The sequence below is a fragment of the Parasteatoda tepidariorum genome, chromosome 10 (assembly GCF_982258835.1).
Source record: "Parasteatoda tepidariorum strain Cologne lab strain chromosome 10, Ptep-v5.0, whole genome shotgun sequence".
In the NCBI taxonomy this organism is placed as follows: domain Eukaryota; kingdom Metazoa; phylum Arthropoda; class Arachnida; order Araneae; family Theridiidae; genus Parasteatoda; species Parasteatoda tepidariorum.
This window is the reverse complement of record NC_141764.1, coordinates 21,449,093-21,468,503: the sequence shown is the minus strand read 5'-3', so window position 1 is coordinate 21,468,503 and position 19,411 is coordinate 21,449,093. Positions and strand designations below refer to the sequence as shown.

The window sequence follows — 19,411 nt, the reverse complement described above, 5'->3', positions numbered from 1 at the left end:
ATCTCAGTGTGTCGAAACACAAAATGGCATTTTGTGTTTTGACACTGAGGAAAGTTCATGTTACGAATAAGTACCTTAATTTGTTCGGTTTTCCTCCGATGTAAATTCTTTAATATAATTTTTTTGGGGGGTTTAAAAATTGAAATTCGATCTAATATATCAGTAAACATTTTTGAAAACATAACTGCTGCACTTTTTGAAACGTAAGTCAGACTTGATAAATATCTATTTATGAAAGATTTATAAATATCGAAGGTCAACTATTGATAAGTATAACGGAAAATATCAGAGGAAATGGAAAAGACAAATGGGGGGACAATTTCGACATTTCCTTTCTTTTAAGCATACACGACTGACTGAATTCGAAGCCCTAACTTCAGAAGTAAACAAACTGATTGAAAACAAGAAATATGTTCTCCTATTTATTCCTAACTACATTCATCACAGTAATCATTTGTAAACATCAAGCTGATGGTAATAACTTTTATTTTTCAGTTTCCATTTTCTGTTACGTAATCCGAAACTGCCAAATCTATACTAAAAAGCTTTGACAAAATCGTAAAAACTTTCCTCTTGAAGCATTTTGAAACATACAAAAATGTTGTGATTTGTTTTATTACTTGAACAATTGCATACATATATTGCATTCAAATTCTGATTTAATGAATCCCTCTTTAAATAATTTCGCAATTAAATTTTTTTTTCTTTTCTTCCGACTAAAATGAGTTTAAAAAAAACCTTATTCAAAGAATAACACATCTCTTATAAACTATTTCAACTAATTTTTATCAGATTGGGTTCTTAAATTGCTTTTCAAATGATCACACAGTAGAATAGAGTTCTTCAATTATGTCTAATGTGATGAAAGGCTGTCAATAGGTGTAAATGAAGTTGATGTTTGAATCAAATCGATCGACATGTTCTCTAGAAATCTGGTTTTAATTAGTAGTAGTGGTGGTAGTGCTTTAATTACGTCACGAAAGAATTGCACAAAGAGCTATTGGCATCGGTCGAGGTAGCATCCCTGAGGTCCGTTCGAAGACATGTTCGGAGTCCGTTTGAATCGCAATTTCGATCCTCTGCAGATGGGATGGCGCCATTACTTTGGTAGCCAGACAACCAGCGCGTGAAGTTGGTCACTTCACCGTAGAACAGTTCGACAAGCACCAATACCATGCACACTTGGCCCCTTTGCAAGCTGAACAAAATGGTTACCTTCCCGCTTATTGACCGCTGTCAGTGAGTGATGCATGACTTCAATGTTCTACTGGGAACTTGAGTTTACGATTACTAATTTTTAAATATACTTCTTAAAATTCTCTTACTTAGAAATTATTCCACCGATTTCTCTCAAACTTTGAATTTTGTCATTTAAAATTTCTAGCTTTAAAGGCACCTGAAAATTTATGTACTTTTAATTTTCAAGATTGTTTCCCCTATTATTAAATAAAATAAATAACAAATGATTATTATAAATTACATTTTACATGGAAAAATCTTAAGAATTTTATAATTGTGCTCAAAAAATTTTCGATTCTTTTAAAACTTTCTTGTGACAAAGCTAAAAACCCAAATCGCGAAATGAATATTATGGGGTATAAAGTTTTGAACTCTTTCCTGCCTTAATTAATGGAGCCATATCTTCTAGATGAAAAACAATGTTTAGTTAGTAATTAAGTCGGACAATAAATTTTCATGTACGTTTTTTTTCGCAACTCATAATTCAATCATTAGATCAAAAGTTATTTATTTCATGCATTGTTATAAGAGGCCGTAAGAACACTGTCTTCTATCTTAAGTTGGTAATACAAAAAAAGAGGGGTTAAATACGTTGTAGCCTTCTAAAAATGCGTAAATTCATCATAATCTTTTAAAAGAACTGCTGATTTTCAATAAGAAAATTTCATGCAATTTAAAAATCAGTTTTTTTTTGTTTTTTTTTATACATTGAAATTTATTGATATTTTCTTTCTTCACTCGATATTTTGGACGTCAAGCAGGCAGAATAGATAATATAAATAATTTGTTTTTCACTCCATTCGAAAAACGGGCATTCAGCTAGTATATATATATATATATATATATATATATATATATATATATATATATATATATATATATATATATATATATATATATATATATATATATATATATATATATATATATATATATATATATATATATATATATATAAATACAAGAAAACACAAAGAAAGTTAAGAAAAACAATAAGTTACATGCATTGCGCTTAAGCTGCAAGCAAACAGAACTCATTAGATAAGTTCAAAATGAAGATAAAACAAAGAAAAATTATAGACATATGGAAATAATAAGTAAAAAAATAACTAGCAACAGTTTAAAAAAAAATTATGAAATTTTATTTTGAAAAAACCGGAAAAAAAAAGATATAATCTTTTCTTCAGCCCACACGATTATATCCGCAAAACAGAGTGCTTTCTGATATAGTATCAATAAAGCCAAAGCAAAATATATTAATACAATAGTGTGAGGAGCATTAAAAAAATTTTTTTGCAAAAATTACAACAAATAAAATGGAACACAAAAAGTAAAAATAACAAGTGAAAACAGAAAATAAAAGAAAAGAAAAGAAAAAGAAAAAACAGTATAAAAAATGGACTATAAGGCGAGTAGCAAAATCAGATGTACTTACATAGACGAGAAATTTTTCAAGAATGATTTAAAAATGTTTTCGCAGAAAGATTGCCAGATTACAAAATATGAAAACAAAAGCGCAAATTGAGTGTAACTAGAGGGTTTTAAAGTGCCGTTCTGTCAACTGATTCATGGGAGGGGGTATGCAGCTTCTGTTGTCCAAAGACCGGAGCACCGTGAGGTAGAAGTCTGTCTTGGCTCCTGGTCTCAAAAGAAGGGACTAGACCATCCAGTCCCCTCCACCTCAGAGCTTACCTACCTTGAACTTTTTGCAAGGCAAAAGGCCCAGAACAAACAAAAGTGGCTGCTTCCACCTATTCACTACTGGTATAAAGCAAAAAGACCAGGACTCTCTCTATCTCTCCCTGGTGACAGGCAAACCAACACCTGCCTATCCCGACTGGCCAGTGGACACCTGAAATGTCTCACATTTTCTGCAAATCAAAAGATCTTTCCTCTTTGCCCTAAATGCCAACAAAACCAGGCATCACCTGAGCACATCTTGATCTGTTTAGGGCTGGACTGGAACGATATTCATTCCTCTCCCATTCTGGTTTCGGATTTTCTCAATATCAACGGATTCATTGATCTGGTCTGATCCCGTCAGACCAGATGGGAATTAGCAACAACAACAACAAAGTGCCGTTCTTACTGCACTGCTGAAGTGATTTGTTATTCTGTGCAATGATTTGTTAGTTACCAAGGATGGGTCCGAAATGGATGTGCGCAAGGTAATATTATACTGGATAATTTTAAAAATTGACCATAAATAGCATTAGAATATAGATGTTTATTTAAGAAAAATATGAAATAAAAAAGAGAGACATAAATTGCCTGCTTTGCAAATAATTTTAGCCACGGATTTGCACGAAATGGATTAGCACATGGAAAAATTATATAAATTATCAAAGAAAAAAAATTTTAATAGATAATTTTAACACGGATTTGCCCGAAATGGATTTGCACATGGAAAAATTGTATAGATTAACAAAGGAAATTATTTAGTAAAAGAATTTTTTAGTAAATAGTTTTAACCACGGATTAGCCCGAAATGGATTTGCACATGGAAAAATTATACAAATTAACAAAGAAATTATTTAGTAATCTTATCTTATTCTTTAGTATCTTAATTATCAGGTGATACTATACAGCTTTTTTGTTTTAATGCGACTGAAACCAGTTTGCACTTGTTTATGTTCGTGTATCAATTGGTTAACATTGTAATGCAATACGTTAAAAATTAATACAAATAGGAACTATATGAAAAATCTCCTGGATAAAAACCCATTACATGTATGTTTAAATATAAAAGTATTGCATATAAACTCTTACGAAGCATGCAATTATCAAAACACTACAGTACATCTAATGATTTGGTCTAATTATTATAATGTACTAATATAACTCCTGATATAATAAATATTCTATATTTATATAATATATCGTCTAATTTATCCAATCGTTGAATTTATAGTATATATCGCCTAATTTAAACAATTGATACACGAACGTAAACAAGTACAAACCGGTTTCAGTCACGTAAAAGCAATAAAGCTGTATAGTATTACCTGATAATTAAGATTTTACATGGAATCTTATAGTGCTTCTAATAATTTGCCCTAGGACTGTAGAGATAAACTTGTTTTATTCCATTTCAGCTAGCTTTGAAAGACATATGTTAACGAATGAGCCTTGTAGTAAAGATTTTTTTCGATGTGACAATTCAATCTGTATTCCAGTAAAATATAGATGTGACGGTGACCCGAATGATTGTGGAAGAGATCCCTCGAATGAAAGAGACTGCAGTAGTGGTAAGTTTTTTAATAGTTTCTTCAAAATTGTCTTTTTTTTTCACTATTATTGATGTTTGTCTTGTTAAATTATTATATCAGTAAGATGTACGCCTTTTTAAAGTAGGCTTTTCAGATTTTAATTTTCATCAGTCACAAATCATTAATATATGAAATATTTTAACAGTAAAACATAATTATTTAGCTACTTATATTAATTTTTTGGTAATTATATTTTTGCAGTGAGTACTGAGAATTAATTATACCAGTTCTGCAAGCTGTACAATTTAGGAAACCAGTTCCCTAATTCGTACCACTATATTCTTAAATCAGACCAACCTAGAATATTTGAGGAAATATTATTAAACAAATAAACAAAGGATAAGCAATCTAAAACAAGTGCTTAGTATTATTATGTCAAATACAGTACTACATTTTCTGAACTGATTCGAGTTTAGTAAATGGTATTGTAAGTAAAAAAAAATGCCTTAAAACATAACAGTTTGTTACTAGAAAACTCAAGTATGACTTTTACTTAAAAAAACATAATCAATTATAAAAGTATTCATTATTTATAAAACAAATCATTAGATTCAATATTTGATAGATGCAGTCAGATTTCTATTTAACGAACTTCTCTATTTTGCGACTTTTTTCGAATATAGCGAAGTGAATTTTCTATTTAACGAATTTTCTTTGAGATCCACTTTCCCTATTTTCCAAAATATTTCAGAACATTTCAAACTTGTAAACGCATTTTATAGGGGAAATGACCTTGAATTAATTTTCGCAGCCACTTAACTTTTAGAGAAAGCAGTAAAATCCATTTCCTTTTTGTTTGCATTTCACACAAGAATCCGTGCCAAAAATCAATTTACGAAGAAAACATAACAGAAATTTCTAAAGCTTAGAACGATGATATTACAGATCGTATTATTCGTAACAGCTTTGCTAAAGCTGGATACTTAGTCAGCGCGGAGGATGATATTCCTTTAGAAGAACTTTAAAAAAAAAAAATATGGGTACAGATAAAAGAGAACCACGAAATTAGCGATGATAGCAATGCTGTACTGATTAATGATATTCTTTTCATTGATTCTGAAGCTTCTACAAAAAAATTTACTGAATCGGATATTTTGGAAAACATTTTTTTTTCTTCTGAATTTCAGTAATTTTTTGCACAGTTTTCTTTACCACTGCTTTCACCCTCATACCTAGGGCAAGTCTATAATTTTATAAATGAAAATAAATATAATTCTCTTGTTTTCTGAAAACATCCTTATAATTTTTAGAATATGACAGTCGAATGTGTTTCTAGAAGTACTAGTGAGCTCTTTTAATTGACTGATTAGTGTTTTCAAAACGTATTTCAATCTCAAATAATCCGTTATTCCCTGCCTTGCCATATTTGTATTTACTGATATACCAGAGCTTTAACTTAACGTATAAGAAAGAGAATACTTAAATCATTTGTGTCGAGAAAACAATTGATAGAGCATTTTTAAAAACGTCCCGAAAAACAAGATACTAATGGATAAATTAAATTACAGTATAAAAGTATAACTTACCCTTTTTTTCTATTTCAGCCCTGATTAATTTAGATCGTTTTGAGAAATACGATCACCTCAAAAAGAAAGCAGTAGCCTGGTTATTTCAACAGGGCAAAAATGACTCATCTGCGGAAGTGTTTGGATATTATGCAACCAGGACGGCTGTGGCTCTCTATTTGGTGGATGAAACTTACTTTTCGCCAAATAATAAAATCGGAAAGCAATTATCTATGGAAGTAGGGTACCGGCTTCTATCAAGACTTGCTTTGTAAGTAATATTCATTTTTTTCGTCAATTATTTTGATGTAAGAAGATGGATTATTTGACAACCTTGGTGAAAGCCTCCTGCACTTTTTAAACTGTTCCAAAATTATACCCTTACATGTGAGTGTTCATGTCAGGGAACTAAACTATAAAAAATGTGGGAAGCGGTAAGTAACCATTAGCCCCTTCGAATCAGCCTGGTATAAGAACAGGAAAAAAGCATGCCAGACCATTTTTACACCACTTTCTTATCAGCAAATTGTCCGTCCCAATCCGGTGATCGATTTTTTTCGAATTTTTAAAAGTGCCAATAATCGAACACTATGAAAATTTACCCCGACCTGCCCCAATTTAGGGCATACGGGTAAATGTTTATTTAAATCCAAAAAGCAGTACAAATCACAAAATACATTAAATACATAAAATAAATGGCAACAGCCCATGAACATGGCGGGTAAGTAAGATAAATATTAGGCTATAGTACAAATTGGATAATCGAACATAATACGATTATTCAATTTCTAGGATTCAGTCATACAGTTTCGTATCATTGGTTGTCAGTGATGATTTTCCAGTACAGGACGCAAAAAACAAATGGACTACCTTGAATAACTTTTGATCTAATGATCGGATCTTCACATTATAGGACTCAAACTTAATGGTTCAAAAGAGTGAAATCAAATTTGCTACTTAATTAGTGCAGACAATATTTTAGGTTATGAAATCAAGCACAAAAATATACTTTCTCTGAATAAACATCTCTTTATTATAACGGATTCGAATTTCTGACCCCCATACTATAGCTGCAATTTGGGAAATATTGTCACAATAGTTTGGTCAAGAGTGTGCTCCAAAGCTTGGACCCTTTAATGCTAATTTTACTTTTTGTATATTACACCATACCTCGCTAAAGCCTTAGGCGAATTGAAAATTTTTTGCAACTTATTGTAACATTCGGTTATCCCTGGATAATTCCATGCAAAATATAACTTTTAGTAAGTATTTATTATTGTTTTATTTTTAATTTAATAATAGGCGAAAAAAAATTTATTGTGAGGTATTCAAATTGCACTCTTTAAATTTTATAAATAACCGAATTATTTAAAGTACAATTCAAAATTTTTTCAACCATTATGAAGTAAAATAATAAAATATATATATTTACGAAAAGTTACATTTTGCATTGAATTATCTTTGGATAAACGAATTGCATAATTGTGTGCAAAAATTTTTCGATTCTCTTAAAACTTCGCAAGATATGTTGAAATACGCAAAAAGTAAAATTGATATTAAGGGAACTAAATTTTACATCGTTCTCCTGACCAAACTATTGAGACCATATTTCTCATTTATCCTCGATAATTAGGAGGTCAGAAATCTGAATACGTCGGGAAAAGAGGCATGTTTATTCAGTGAAAGTCGTTTCGTAACTTAAAATATCGTCTGAACTAATTAATTAGCATATTTAAGAGCAGCTCTTCAAACCACTAAGTTTGTATCCTAGAACGTGAAGATCCAATCATAATATTAAAATTTATTCAGGGGAGAACATTTTTGTTTTGCGCTCTGTACAATCGTCAACGCTGCCCTTCCCTGCAAGCAAAACTTCTGCCAACGGTAGACTTAACATTTCAATAGGTAGGGGAGAGTGGGGTCAATTGTAACATTTTTTACTATTTTTAACTAACAAAAAATCCAATATATTATTAGTATTAATTGACAGACGCGTAAAGTAGACTATCCTCTACTAGAAAAAAAATAAATACCTTATTTTAAATGTTATTATATTAGTTATTAAAAATTTTTGACAGTCGTGCACTTGTTACAATTGCCCCCACTTACGGGATCAATTGCAACAGTTCATAAATTCAACTAAAACATTGTTAATTATTCATATTATCATAGTTGTGATATATTTTTTTTATTGATCAAAATAGTAGTGATTAGGAGTAAATATAATAATGAGCAGAGACCTAAAGGGTTAAACTTTTAACTTTAAGGGGTTAAAAAATTTTATTTATGCTGTAAAAGGTGACAATAATGCACATGCAACATAATATAAATGATATAGGAAACAATTGGTGGCTCTTAAAGAGTTAAGTAATGGTTTGTAAGCATAAGAAATGGGACTTAAGGGGTTAAGCAATTGCAATTGTAATTATGAATTTTATTTTCAGCTATTACAATCGTCCCTTTACTTATTGTTACAATCGTCCTCAAGACGCCATTTCAGCTTCATTTGTTAAAAACAATGCTAGTTAATTAACAAAACTAATCTTTTCATTTTGAAATGTTAATTTAGGTGCCCCCTTACATATTCGGTTAGTAATTTTTATTTGCTTAAACAAAATTACTTTGTTACAACATAATATTCCAATACCAAAAAAAGTACTTACGTAGCGTGAAAATATCTTTTGTGATGTAACTCTTTCAAAAGTACATAAAAATGGTTGCCAGCAGCGGTGTACTTGTAGATTTATTAAATGCACCTTGTGCGCCACCTAGGAACCAAATCTAGAACCCGGCACTCGAAATTTTTGCTCTGTTACAATCGTACCCTGTTACAATTGACCCCACTCTCCCCTACTCTTTCCCAAAAGCCCCCTTTATCACGGAAAATATTTCCAAGGTTCGCCATCATTTTTTTTCCTTTGTCTAGTTTTATTTAGTGTTTACTTTGTTCTTTTTTCATTTTATAACCATCGTTGAATATCTGACCTAATTTTGATTTTACGACTACCAATGTTAAACTCCGTAGCCTTGTTCTTTTGAACTCAATCCAGAAACTATTGCATCGATTATTTGCAGAAATTTGTTTTCGTTGATTATTTTTTGATGGAAGTAACCCGCATATGCGTTGCATGGAAGGAAAAATCGTGAGAACCTCGCGAATGCGAAAGCAAGCTTCCCTTTTACCAATCCACACATGCTACGACGTGTATTTGCTTTACTGTTAAATCATTGACATTACTTTTCGAACAAACCTTGCATTAAGAACTGTGGAGGCTCAGGGGTTCGAGCACACTACTCTAGGAAACCCAGGTTGGAGTCCCCGTGGTCAATACGAATTCACTTCTGGCTCTCAGCAATCACGCTGTTGGCGTAAAATATCCTGGTAGGCAGATTAAAGTCCCATTTCCTTTGGACTAGCCGTGGGAGATTTTTATGTTTTTCTTCTCCATGTAACTCAAATGCGGGTGAATTCTATCAAACAGTATTCCAAAGACTTTTTTGTTCCAATGCTTCATCTAGGAATTCCTTTGTCTTCTTTGTTGAACTACGCAGTTGACATTGATAAGCGCAAGTTCAAAAAAGGGTTTGCTTTCAACGCAAAAAAAATAAAAGCACAGTCTGTACATTTTACCTTGCATGCCATGAGTCTCAATTTTTTTCTCTGAGCTATACTTTTAAAATAATCATTTTAGGAATGAATTAGAAGATGTTTCAAGCACAGAATTGGCCTCGTTCATCAATGCGTTCTTGGTAGCTTGCATTGATGTTAGAAATTTCCAAGGAATAAATCTCGTTCAAGAATTACGCAGCCGAGTAGACAAAGATGATTACGTAAATCCATTTAATCTGATAGCCTTGTGCAACGCTGGAGACAATATCACGCAGAAAGATGTCGATAAACTTAAGGCAGAATTTTCAAATGCTCATAGAGAGCTGTGGACAGGTAAGTTTCATATACGATTCATAAGAGATTCATAAAAGATTCTTGCAAAGTATATGTGCTGATAATAGACTTTCATTTATCCTAGCAATGTGCATAATAAATTGAAATATATTTGTGGAAATTCCCACTTAAAGATGACGTTTTTTTAATAAATTCTGTTCAAATCATTAAAATTCTTTAATATGAATTAAACAAAATAAATATCAATTCTCAAAAAATTTGAATTTTACTTAAAATCATATGAAAATTAAGAATGTTGCATAAAAGGCGATTAAAATCCAATTCGATATTAGACTTATATTTATTTAGTTCATACTTTTCATAATGAACTTCAGCAGCCTTTTATAATTAATTTTAATACTTCTATGGTTAAACAAGCACGAATAATGTATTTAGGGGCTTTTCATAATTACTACCCTTATTCGCTACTCAAGTCCCTTTTAAAGTGAAGCAAAATACGTATATAAATTAGGCTTCGCAAATTAACCATTTGAAGCAGATAGGCCACTAGTACCTTTTTATATATTTTTTTTCTGCCGCCCTTACTAAAATCAAAAATATACTTTACTATTTTTTAATTAAAAACAATCTAACAGATGCTAAAAAAATCTGCTATATTATAGAAATGATATTTGTGCTACAATGCAAAATCCAGAAAAGGAAGTTTGAAAAAAAAGTTTCATTCATATAATAGCTGTTTCTCTTAGATCTAAATAACTGCAAATAAATACGAATATGAAAAATTATTGTTTGGAAGTGAGCCATGTTTGGTATACTCCAAAGTGAGCCATGTTTGGTATACTTACATTTAACGTAGAAAAAGACACCAGTGTTTCACACTGTTTTAATAACCAAAATTTTTTTAAATGTTAGATATAATATTTTTCATTTATCTTTACCTAAATTATACAATATAATGAAAAAATGTTAAACGCATGTTTAAAAAATTCTGTGTCAAAGGGTTATTATTTAAATAAGGAAAAAACAAAAAACCTATCGAAATCAGTTGAATCAGTACTGAAGAAAAAACATAAAAATCAGTTTAATTTTTTGGTGAAACTTATAGGGGCTTCTAATAATAACCTTTCAAATCCTCTTTCTTAATCTGTGACTATCAAATATGTTTCGATATTTTCATTCCCTTCTTCTTCAATAAGGATGTATTGTGTTTTGACATTCGTTTTTTTTTTCCTTTTGCACAGTTATTAATTTTTTATTCTGTAAACTTTTTTCGGCACTATTTTTGACAAAGATTCTTAAAATGTATATGAAGATCACTAAAAACTCTTCATATTCTCTATGAACTTTTCATGTTTTTTTTTAAACTGTAATTTATCAATATTTTTAATTTTAATAGATGAGCAGGCTTTAGCGGTGATGGCGACGTCGTGTGCATTGCAGCATAATCAAACTCTACGAGCAAACTTAACCGAAATGATTTCTGTTTTGACTCAAAGACAGAAGGAAAACGGAATCACTGATAACTTGAAAACCACTGCTTTAATATTGCAGGTAATTTCTAAAAAAAAAAATTTCTATTGAAAATTTAAAAATTATCTCAACAGCTACACGAGCTTAAAAAGTTCAAAAAATTGCCCCTTTTTTAAATATTTATTCTATAGTACAATGCGCAAAAAAATAAATGGACCACCCTGAGTAACTTTTGATCTAATGATCAGATCTTCACGTTCTAGGACTCAATCTTAATCGTCCAAAGTGGCGACCTCAAATATGCTAATTAATTAGTGCAGATGACGTTTTGAGTTACGAAATCAGACAAGAAAAAACACATTTTCTCTAAATAAACACACCTTAAAAAAGTCCTTCCACCTTTTTTATCTACAATAGAACCTAAATAGCTAAATGATTCTATGTCATCTATTTCGTGATTTTCGATTTTAATTTTGTCATTTTTCTTTTGATTTATTCTCATTACTTTAGTTTTCTTCTTGTTCATGAATAAACCTACACTATTTGAATATTTGTTGAATTGATCCGTTCATTAGATCAAAAGTTATTCGGGATGGTCGGATTTTTTATATTGAGAGCTGTACATTAATTCAGAAATATTTTCATAATATAACAAAATAAATAAAATAGAAAAAAACTCTTGCACTCAAAGCCTCTAACCTCCAGCATTTCCGCAGTGCACTAAAGATATCATTCTACATAATTTTTGTTCTGATGATCAAATTTTCAAGAACCGGGTACCGGGTATGATTTAAGAGGTGGCCAGAAATATACCAATTAATTAAAACAGAAGGTATCTTATATTACTTAATCAATAAATTTAGACGACACAATACAAAATGTGAATAAAATTGATCAAATAGTTTTTTCAGTAATAATTGTTTAAGAAAATAAGTATTGTTAAACTTTAATTTCTTAAAAACTATTCAACCAATTTAATTCGAATTTCGTATTTCGTTATTTCAAATGTCTTAGTTAAAAGTAAGATTTGTATACCTCAAAATTCAAAAATGCTTCAATCGTCATTAAAAAAATAATAATAAATGATTATTAAAAATTATTTTTTTACAAAGAATTATTTTTGTTTAAACAAATTGAATTACTGTCTGTGAAAAACTTGCTTTGAAAGTATCCGATATATCAGGGCTCGAAAAACCAACCGTCCGCCCGTCCTCTGCGGTCAAAAATTCCCCGCGGGCAACGAATTTCTCGAATTCGACGTCCGCGCGGACCGCCATTTTCCCGTTAATGTTGGTGATACATTTTCAATTTTTGTTATCTTACAAGAGTCTAGCGCCTCACTTCTAAAATGACCCTCTAATCTAGAAATACAGCAACATACTGCGCATTGTGGAATTGATGTTTTCTCTGTGTCACGTACTGCAGCGGTTGAAAGGGACTTTTCCGCAATGAACATTACGTACTGGTCTTAAACAAGAAGCGGTAATCGCAATTATGACCATCAACCTAAATGGAAAACCCCTTTCAGATTTTTGTGCAGAAATCTCTGTAAATCATTAGCTTGATTGTGGAACTGGCAAACGTCATGTTTGATTCATTTTAAAAACGCAGTACCCTTGAATAAATTGACATTCCAGATAACTTGACATTTGTCATTTAAATTATTTCATGAAAGAAAGAAATTATTTCATAAAAGAAATAAATTATTTTATAAAAGAAATACTAGGTTCCTATTAGTAACCTAGTATTCCTTTTATTACTGTATAATGCAATCTTAGTATTTGTAATCCTAGTAACTACTAATTCATTGTGCAATTTATATAAATGTTTGTAATAAATAAGAGAAAATTATATTTTTATTTACTTAGAAGCGACGGGTTAGTTTCAAAGGAGGACGGGTACATTGTTGGACAAGCCGTCCTCGGGGACGGGTAAAATTTTAGAGTTTTTTCGAGCCCTGCGATATATAGAGAAATACGCAAAAAGGGACTCAGAAGAGCTCAAATTTTCGACTGCTCTTCTAAGAATCATAACGTTTAAAAAAAATGGCAAGGAAATAAATAAAAGTCGAATGTATTTCTCATTAGATTTTTCATCTAGTTTTGTGTCCACTAAATGTTGCTTTTTTGAACCAATGAAAGCATTCTCCTTAGGCTTTGATGTCTGTCAATAATACTCACCAAAATACTCGACAGTACTCGGCAATGAAAGCACTCCAGGGTCTCTTAAGCAACCAGGAACATGATGGTTCCTTTGGAGGTGATGTTATTAAAACCTACTTCGTTTTGCCCGTACTTAGATATAGAAGCCTCGTAGACATATCCTCAAGCCACTGCCTTCTTCCAAACAGAACAGGTGAGTATAAATCTGTATTAGGTCCGACAGCCAACTTGTTCGCCTTTTGAAATAAGTAGAATTTCAAACATTTATGGTTTTAAAATCGTACAGTCAAAAATCAAAACAATATATAAGTATAATGTACTCATACTTCCCAAGTGAGACTAGATTTAATTTTTTTTTAATAACTGTCGTTGAACAACCGACCCAATTTTATGGGTTTACAACTACTAATGTTCAACTTCGTAACCTTGTAATTTTGAACCAAATCCAGAAGACAAGGAAACTCCTGGATTGAGTATTGGGAGAAATTTGCCTTCGTGGAGGACTATTTTGATGGAGCTAACCCGTATTTGCGTACATAGAGAGGAAGACCACGAGAACCTCCCACGGTTAGCCTGACGGCAAGGGGACTCTAACCCATGATCAGTCTACCACGTTACGTCAGCACTGTGGTCGGTGCAAGCCGGATGCGGAATTCGTATCGACTGGGATTCGAATCCGGCTCGCCGCTGGATTTAATTTTTGTCTCTCACATGGTTCCCATGATATTTTGGGCATCATGGTGAATGTGTTATTAAAAGAATTTGATTTGACTAAGACTCGGAAGACGCCAGCTGTAGCCACAAAGGTACGCAGTTTTAAGATGCCCAGAGCATTTTTTCTGCTAGAAGGCAAATATTTTTGAAGATCATTCTCGCCTTACATTATCAAAATGTCCCTAAATATGTAAACGAAATATTTACAATGCTATATTTGAAGAACTTATAATAAATGGGATAGTTCTGAAGGGATTTATTTATAGACTTTGTCAATCTTCATCTATCAAAATGTACCGAACGATAGAATCAAGTTAACATGTCTTATATACTTGTGAATTGGTATTTAATATTTATAGTGGTAGTAACACCACCTTACTCCCCTTCCAGAATTTTATCTGCGATAGAATTCGATAAACAATTAACACAAGTTTATTTAAGCTGTTTTTTCTTAATTTATTTATATATATTTTGTCTCATTATATTTTTCTTCATTGTTTGTTCATTAACCAAGAAACTTTTTTCCTGCCTTCGCTGGAAATTTTTTTTCTTTTTGAGCGCCATATTTAAAGCAAATCAACTGTTTGAAAAATGTTTGACATTATTTCTTATGCAAGTTAAAAGAACATGTAATAACTTTAAACTTTTTTTAGGGAAGGAATAACCAAACCTCAGTGGAAAATATTTGTAAAAATTCTTCTTGTTAGAGCTAAGACCTAGTGCCTGATAAATTTTTAGACTACATTTAATGATCTAATATGAAACGTCTATTTAAACTTTAAATTCCGTACTTTTCTGAATCATATTACTTACAAACATTAAAATATGCAAATAGTATACAGAAACACATAATGTTAAAACATTTAATTTTGCAAAAAAAAGTTTTTTGACAATAATTTTTATAGAAAAAGTAAAAGTTTCAACAACTAAAAGTTTGGAATTTTTACCTCGTAAACGATATAATTTGCTATACAAAGTCAAAAATTTAGTCGAAATCGGTTTAATAGTTTCTGAGGGGTATAAAAAACAATTGGAACACAATCATTTTTTATTTACCATTTCACCGAAACTACTCAACCAATTTCGTTCAAACTCAGATTTTTTTTTATGAAAAATTATAACGATTAAGAAGCTACTACAATTTTTTTAAATATAGGTATTCATTTTCTTTCTTTTAATACAAATACATGGTACTGAAACCTTTAATTTTCTTTTTCGACAGGTGATGAAATTCTGCAAGATTGGATGTTTCAGACAGGTAACAAAAGCAGAGTCCGGTATTCACTGTGGCTAGGTACAGATCGGTACTTAGAAAAGACAATGCAACTGTATATTCCGGCTGGAACATCATTTTATAAGATAATGGAAGTTGCAGCTAAGTTGGATCCTATGTACAAGTAAACCAATTTTGAATTTTTTAACCATTTACCTCTGATCAAAATATTAATAGTGCAGTGTACGAGTGCGATAGTACTCATTAATAAGAATCTTATTAAGAATAGCCCATTAATTTAGCTTGAATCAATGCAGTGAATTTTTGAGCATATATTTTTTGTCACTTACATCATTCTGGATTTTTGGACATTGTATTTTTTGAGAATATTGATATGGAGTTTTCGAAAGGAATTTCTGTGAATGATACCATTGTGGATTTTAAGGAATGATATTTTTTGCGAATAATACCGTTCTGGATTTCTGGACAGTGTATTTTTGTAAAAGATATATATATATAACGTTTTGGGAATGAATGTTTTCTGAATGATATCGTTGGGAATTTTAGGAGAAGACATTTTTGTGAATGATATCGCTGTGAATGTTAGGAGATGACAAATTACACTGGTGGACAAAATTGAGAGATGGAAAACATTTTCCCAAATATCTCAAAAAATACTGAATATAAATAAATGAAATTTGGTATGGATATAGTTTATTCCATGATTATAAAGTATGCAAAACAAAAATGAAAGTGCCATTCACTGGCAAGACCTATTGTCAATAAATCCAATGTAGTCTGAACTTTAAGGATAAAAGATGACAGTAAAAGTGAGGCTTGTACAGTGTGTGTTGCCTCTAGTAAGGTGTATGGTCACCCCTAACAGACAGACAGCATGCGCAACGAGTATGCATGCTGTTAATAAGGGAGTTAAGGAGGACTTGTGGAAGATCCTCCCATTCTTCCACCAGAGCAATTTTTAACTCCAGAATGGTTCTCGGGGGAGGTTGTCGCATCACAATAGCTCTCCCAAGAGCATTTCAAGCATGTTCAATAGGATTCAGGTCAGGGGATTTGGCTGGCCAATCCATTCGTTGAATATCCTCGCTTTCCAGATACTCATCGGCCATGAGAGCCCTATGTGGTCGCGCATTGTCGTCCATAAAAATGAGCTCAGGACCAACAGCGCCCCTGAAAAGACGCACATAGGGCTCTAGGACCTCCTGCCTGTACCTCTGAGCATTCACGGAATCACTGTCAAACACATGAAGCGGTGTGCGGATATCTTGCATGTGCAAATGAATGTGCGAAAATGCTTTCCATCTCTTAATTTTGTTCACCACAATATACACATATTTAAGAAAGATATAAGTGTGGTATTTTGAAAATCGAATTTTTGAGGTTTATATAGTGTGACACCAGTGATATAAACGGGGTGGGGGATCGAAAATATCTAAAAAATGATACTGATCTATGTGTCACTCAGAAAATATCCAAATCTACATTGATAAAAAGTATTAATTTTTTTTTATAAGGTTTGAAAACACTACAAGATCCTTGAAGCCGTATGTGTACTCGGTAGCAAAAATCGAGGACGATCCTGAAAGTGGAAAATTCTGGTTCCTTTATTCCATCGACGCTTCAAATACAACAACGCTTATAAATCAAAGTAAGCAATAGCTCTTATGCTTATAAATTTATGTAAGCAATGGTACTAATGCTTTCCGAATAAAGTAAGCATTGGTACATAGTCGTATATGTCAAAGCAAACAATAGCACATATGCTACGAACAAAGTAAGCAATAGTGTTAATATTATAAACCAAATTATGTCCTGGCACTTGTGCTGATAGATATTTAATCAATAGCACTTGTGCATATAAAAAACGAACAATGGTTAACATGTTTACAAAACAAACTGATTCTTTCAAATCAAATTGAGCAATAATATGCATGTTTAAATGATAAGGTAAACAATGTTACTAATTTAAATCAAAGTAACAATTTACAAGCAATGCTGACTTCAACTTATGTGACTGCAGGTATGGCTACCGCAGCACCATTTAGCTAATGGTAGTGGAGCAAAATTACCATTTATAAGCGAAAACTATAAAGAACACAACTTCACCATCAAAGATCGAAGTGAATTTTTTGTCTGGTTAGTAAATTAATAAATTCGCATTTCGTAAATTTCGTAATTCGTAAATTAATTAATTAGCAAATTTAAGATTGGACCCTCGAATCATTAGGATAGTCTTCTACGAGAAAATTTGATCATTAGATGAAAAGTTATTCAAGGGGCTCCGTTTTTTATTTTGTGCATTGTACCTATCATTTAATTAGAACTCTTTCAAACTACACTAACAGCAAATTATAAAGGTCTGCTGGCTTGATTTGAGGTAGTTCTATTATAGATAAGTAGTTCTATTGAAATTGAAACTAATGTACTAAAATACAAACTTTTATGCCATGTAAAAACTGAATAAAAAAACAAACAGATTATTTATAATTAATTTATATTAAAAGGAAAAGCGGTATTATCCTTTCGTTGCACTGGAAATTTTCGGTTAAAAAAGAATCCAGAAACAAAGTAGCAACCAGTCGTATTCTAAAAGAAATTATGGAGTAAATACCTGGTTAAATAGAGCGGCTCTCAACTCTAATGAATTATTTATTTCAGGTCCAGTTGAATACATGCCTAAAAACTACGAGCATATGGTTATGTGGTACAAAAAAGCACACTGGTCCATGGAATAGGTCTCTCAGTCAAAAAACTGATTTTTCTCTCAAGGAGTTTGCATTAGACTCACCTCACAATTTGTCGGAAACTCCATGAATGGCGACATTTTTACGATAGTTGTGACACAAAAGATATTATGTAAAATAAAATGAAAAGTGAATAATTTTATAACTCGTTGTGAAAAAAAGAAATTCAAAGTAATCTTCATAACATGTTTATAGCATATTATACAGGATATTATGAAAATTTTGAATAATTATGTTACATTTTGTATAAATATTGTAAAGTAACCAATGTTTCAAAAATGAGTGACAATTTGAGAAAAGATTTTTAAAAAAAAGAAAGAAAGAAAGAAATCTATGCATGTACGACTGGCTGCTTTCTCTCTGTAGGAAACAAATTGTTTCTAACCAATTTTCAAAGTTAGTAACAAATCTTACTAACAGATGACACTACTTATTGGAAAAGGAAGGGAACAATTTATCAGTCTTTTCTGCTGCAATACAACTGAATTACTTGCTTGGGCATCTATTAATCTTGTTCTCAGATTATGCCATGTTGTTGCTGCACATTGTGGATTAATTTAAGAGCGTTGTTTCGTAGCCTCTTTTTTTCTTTTCTTCTTATTAGCAGTACCACTAGTTCACGAGTTTTTTTGACTCAATTTGAAAATACCTTCTAAAGAGCACATCATTTGCATATCTATGTTAAAATGCCTGTTGTGTGCATATTTTTGTTATGTATACTATATCCGTTTGAATTTATGCTGTTGCTTACTGTACATTAAAATATACATACGTGCATGCATGTGCACATAGTATGCTTTATTTTATGCATATACCAACGATAGACTAAGAATAATAACTTAGTTTCCTAAGCAATACGCAGCAAGATATAGAGTTCTCTGTTCTTGCGGGAAGGGGGTAGTGATTTTAAAAGACATCACAATATCAGAAATCATTGATGCCTCGTAATCTTAAGGCTTTAGGATAGTACTACTCTTGAATAACCGTTTAGGGGCTTCATGGGGAATTTAAGCAAAAAAATGTGTAAGTCTATTGATAAAACATTTAACGTATAAATTTAAACTTTGTTTGAAGGATATGTTACTAGTTTGAGTAGTTTTATTCAGTATAATTGAAAGGTTCATTGTTAAACAATGTCAAGCTATAAATGTTTTTTGTTTTTTTTTTAAA

General features: G+C 31.5%; 1 protein-coding gene across 1 annotated transcript; it reads left to right on the top strand.

Annotated features, from left to right (window-relative positions):
- Window positions 1-316: 316 nt before the first annotated feature.
- LOC107442243 (uncharacterized protein CG3556) lies at window positions 317-19,026 on the top strand. Its single transcript, XM_087153051.1, has 9 exons — window positions 317-474; window positions 4,335-4,487; window positions 6,053-6,284; window positions 9,706-9,956; window positions 11,314-11,468; window positions 13,541-13,742; window positions 15,486-15,660; window positions 17,012-17,145; window positions 18,156-19,026. The coding sequence occupies exons 1-9, from the start codon at window positions 411-413 to the stop codon at window positions 18,230-18,232; spliced, it is 1,443 nt and encodes a 480-aa protein (XP_087009177.1). The 5' UTR covers window positions 317-410; the 3' UTR covers window positions 18,233-19,026.
- The last annotated feature ends 385 nt before the right edge of the window (window positions 19,027-19,411 follow it).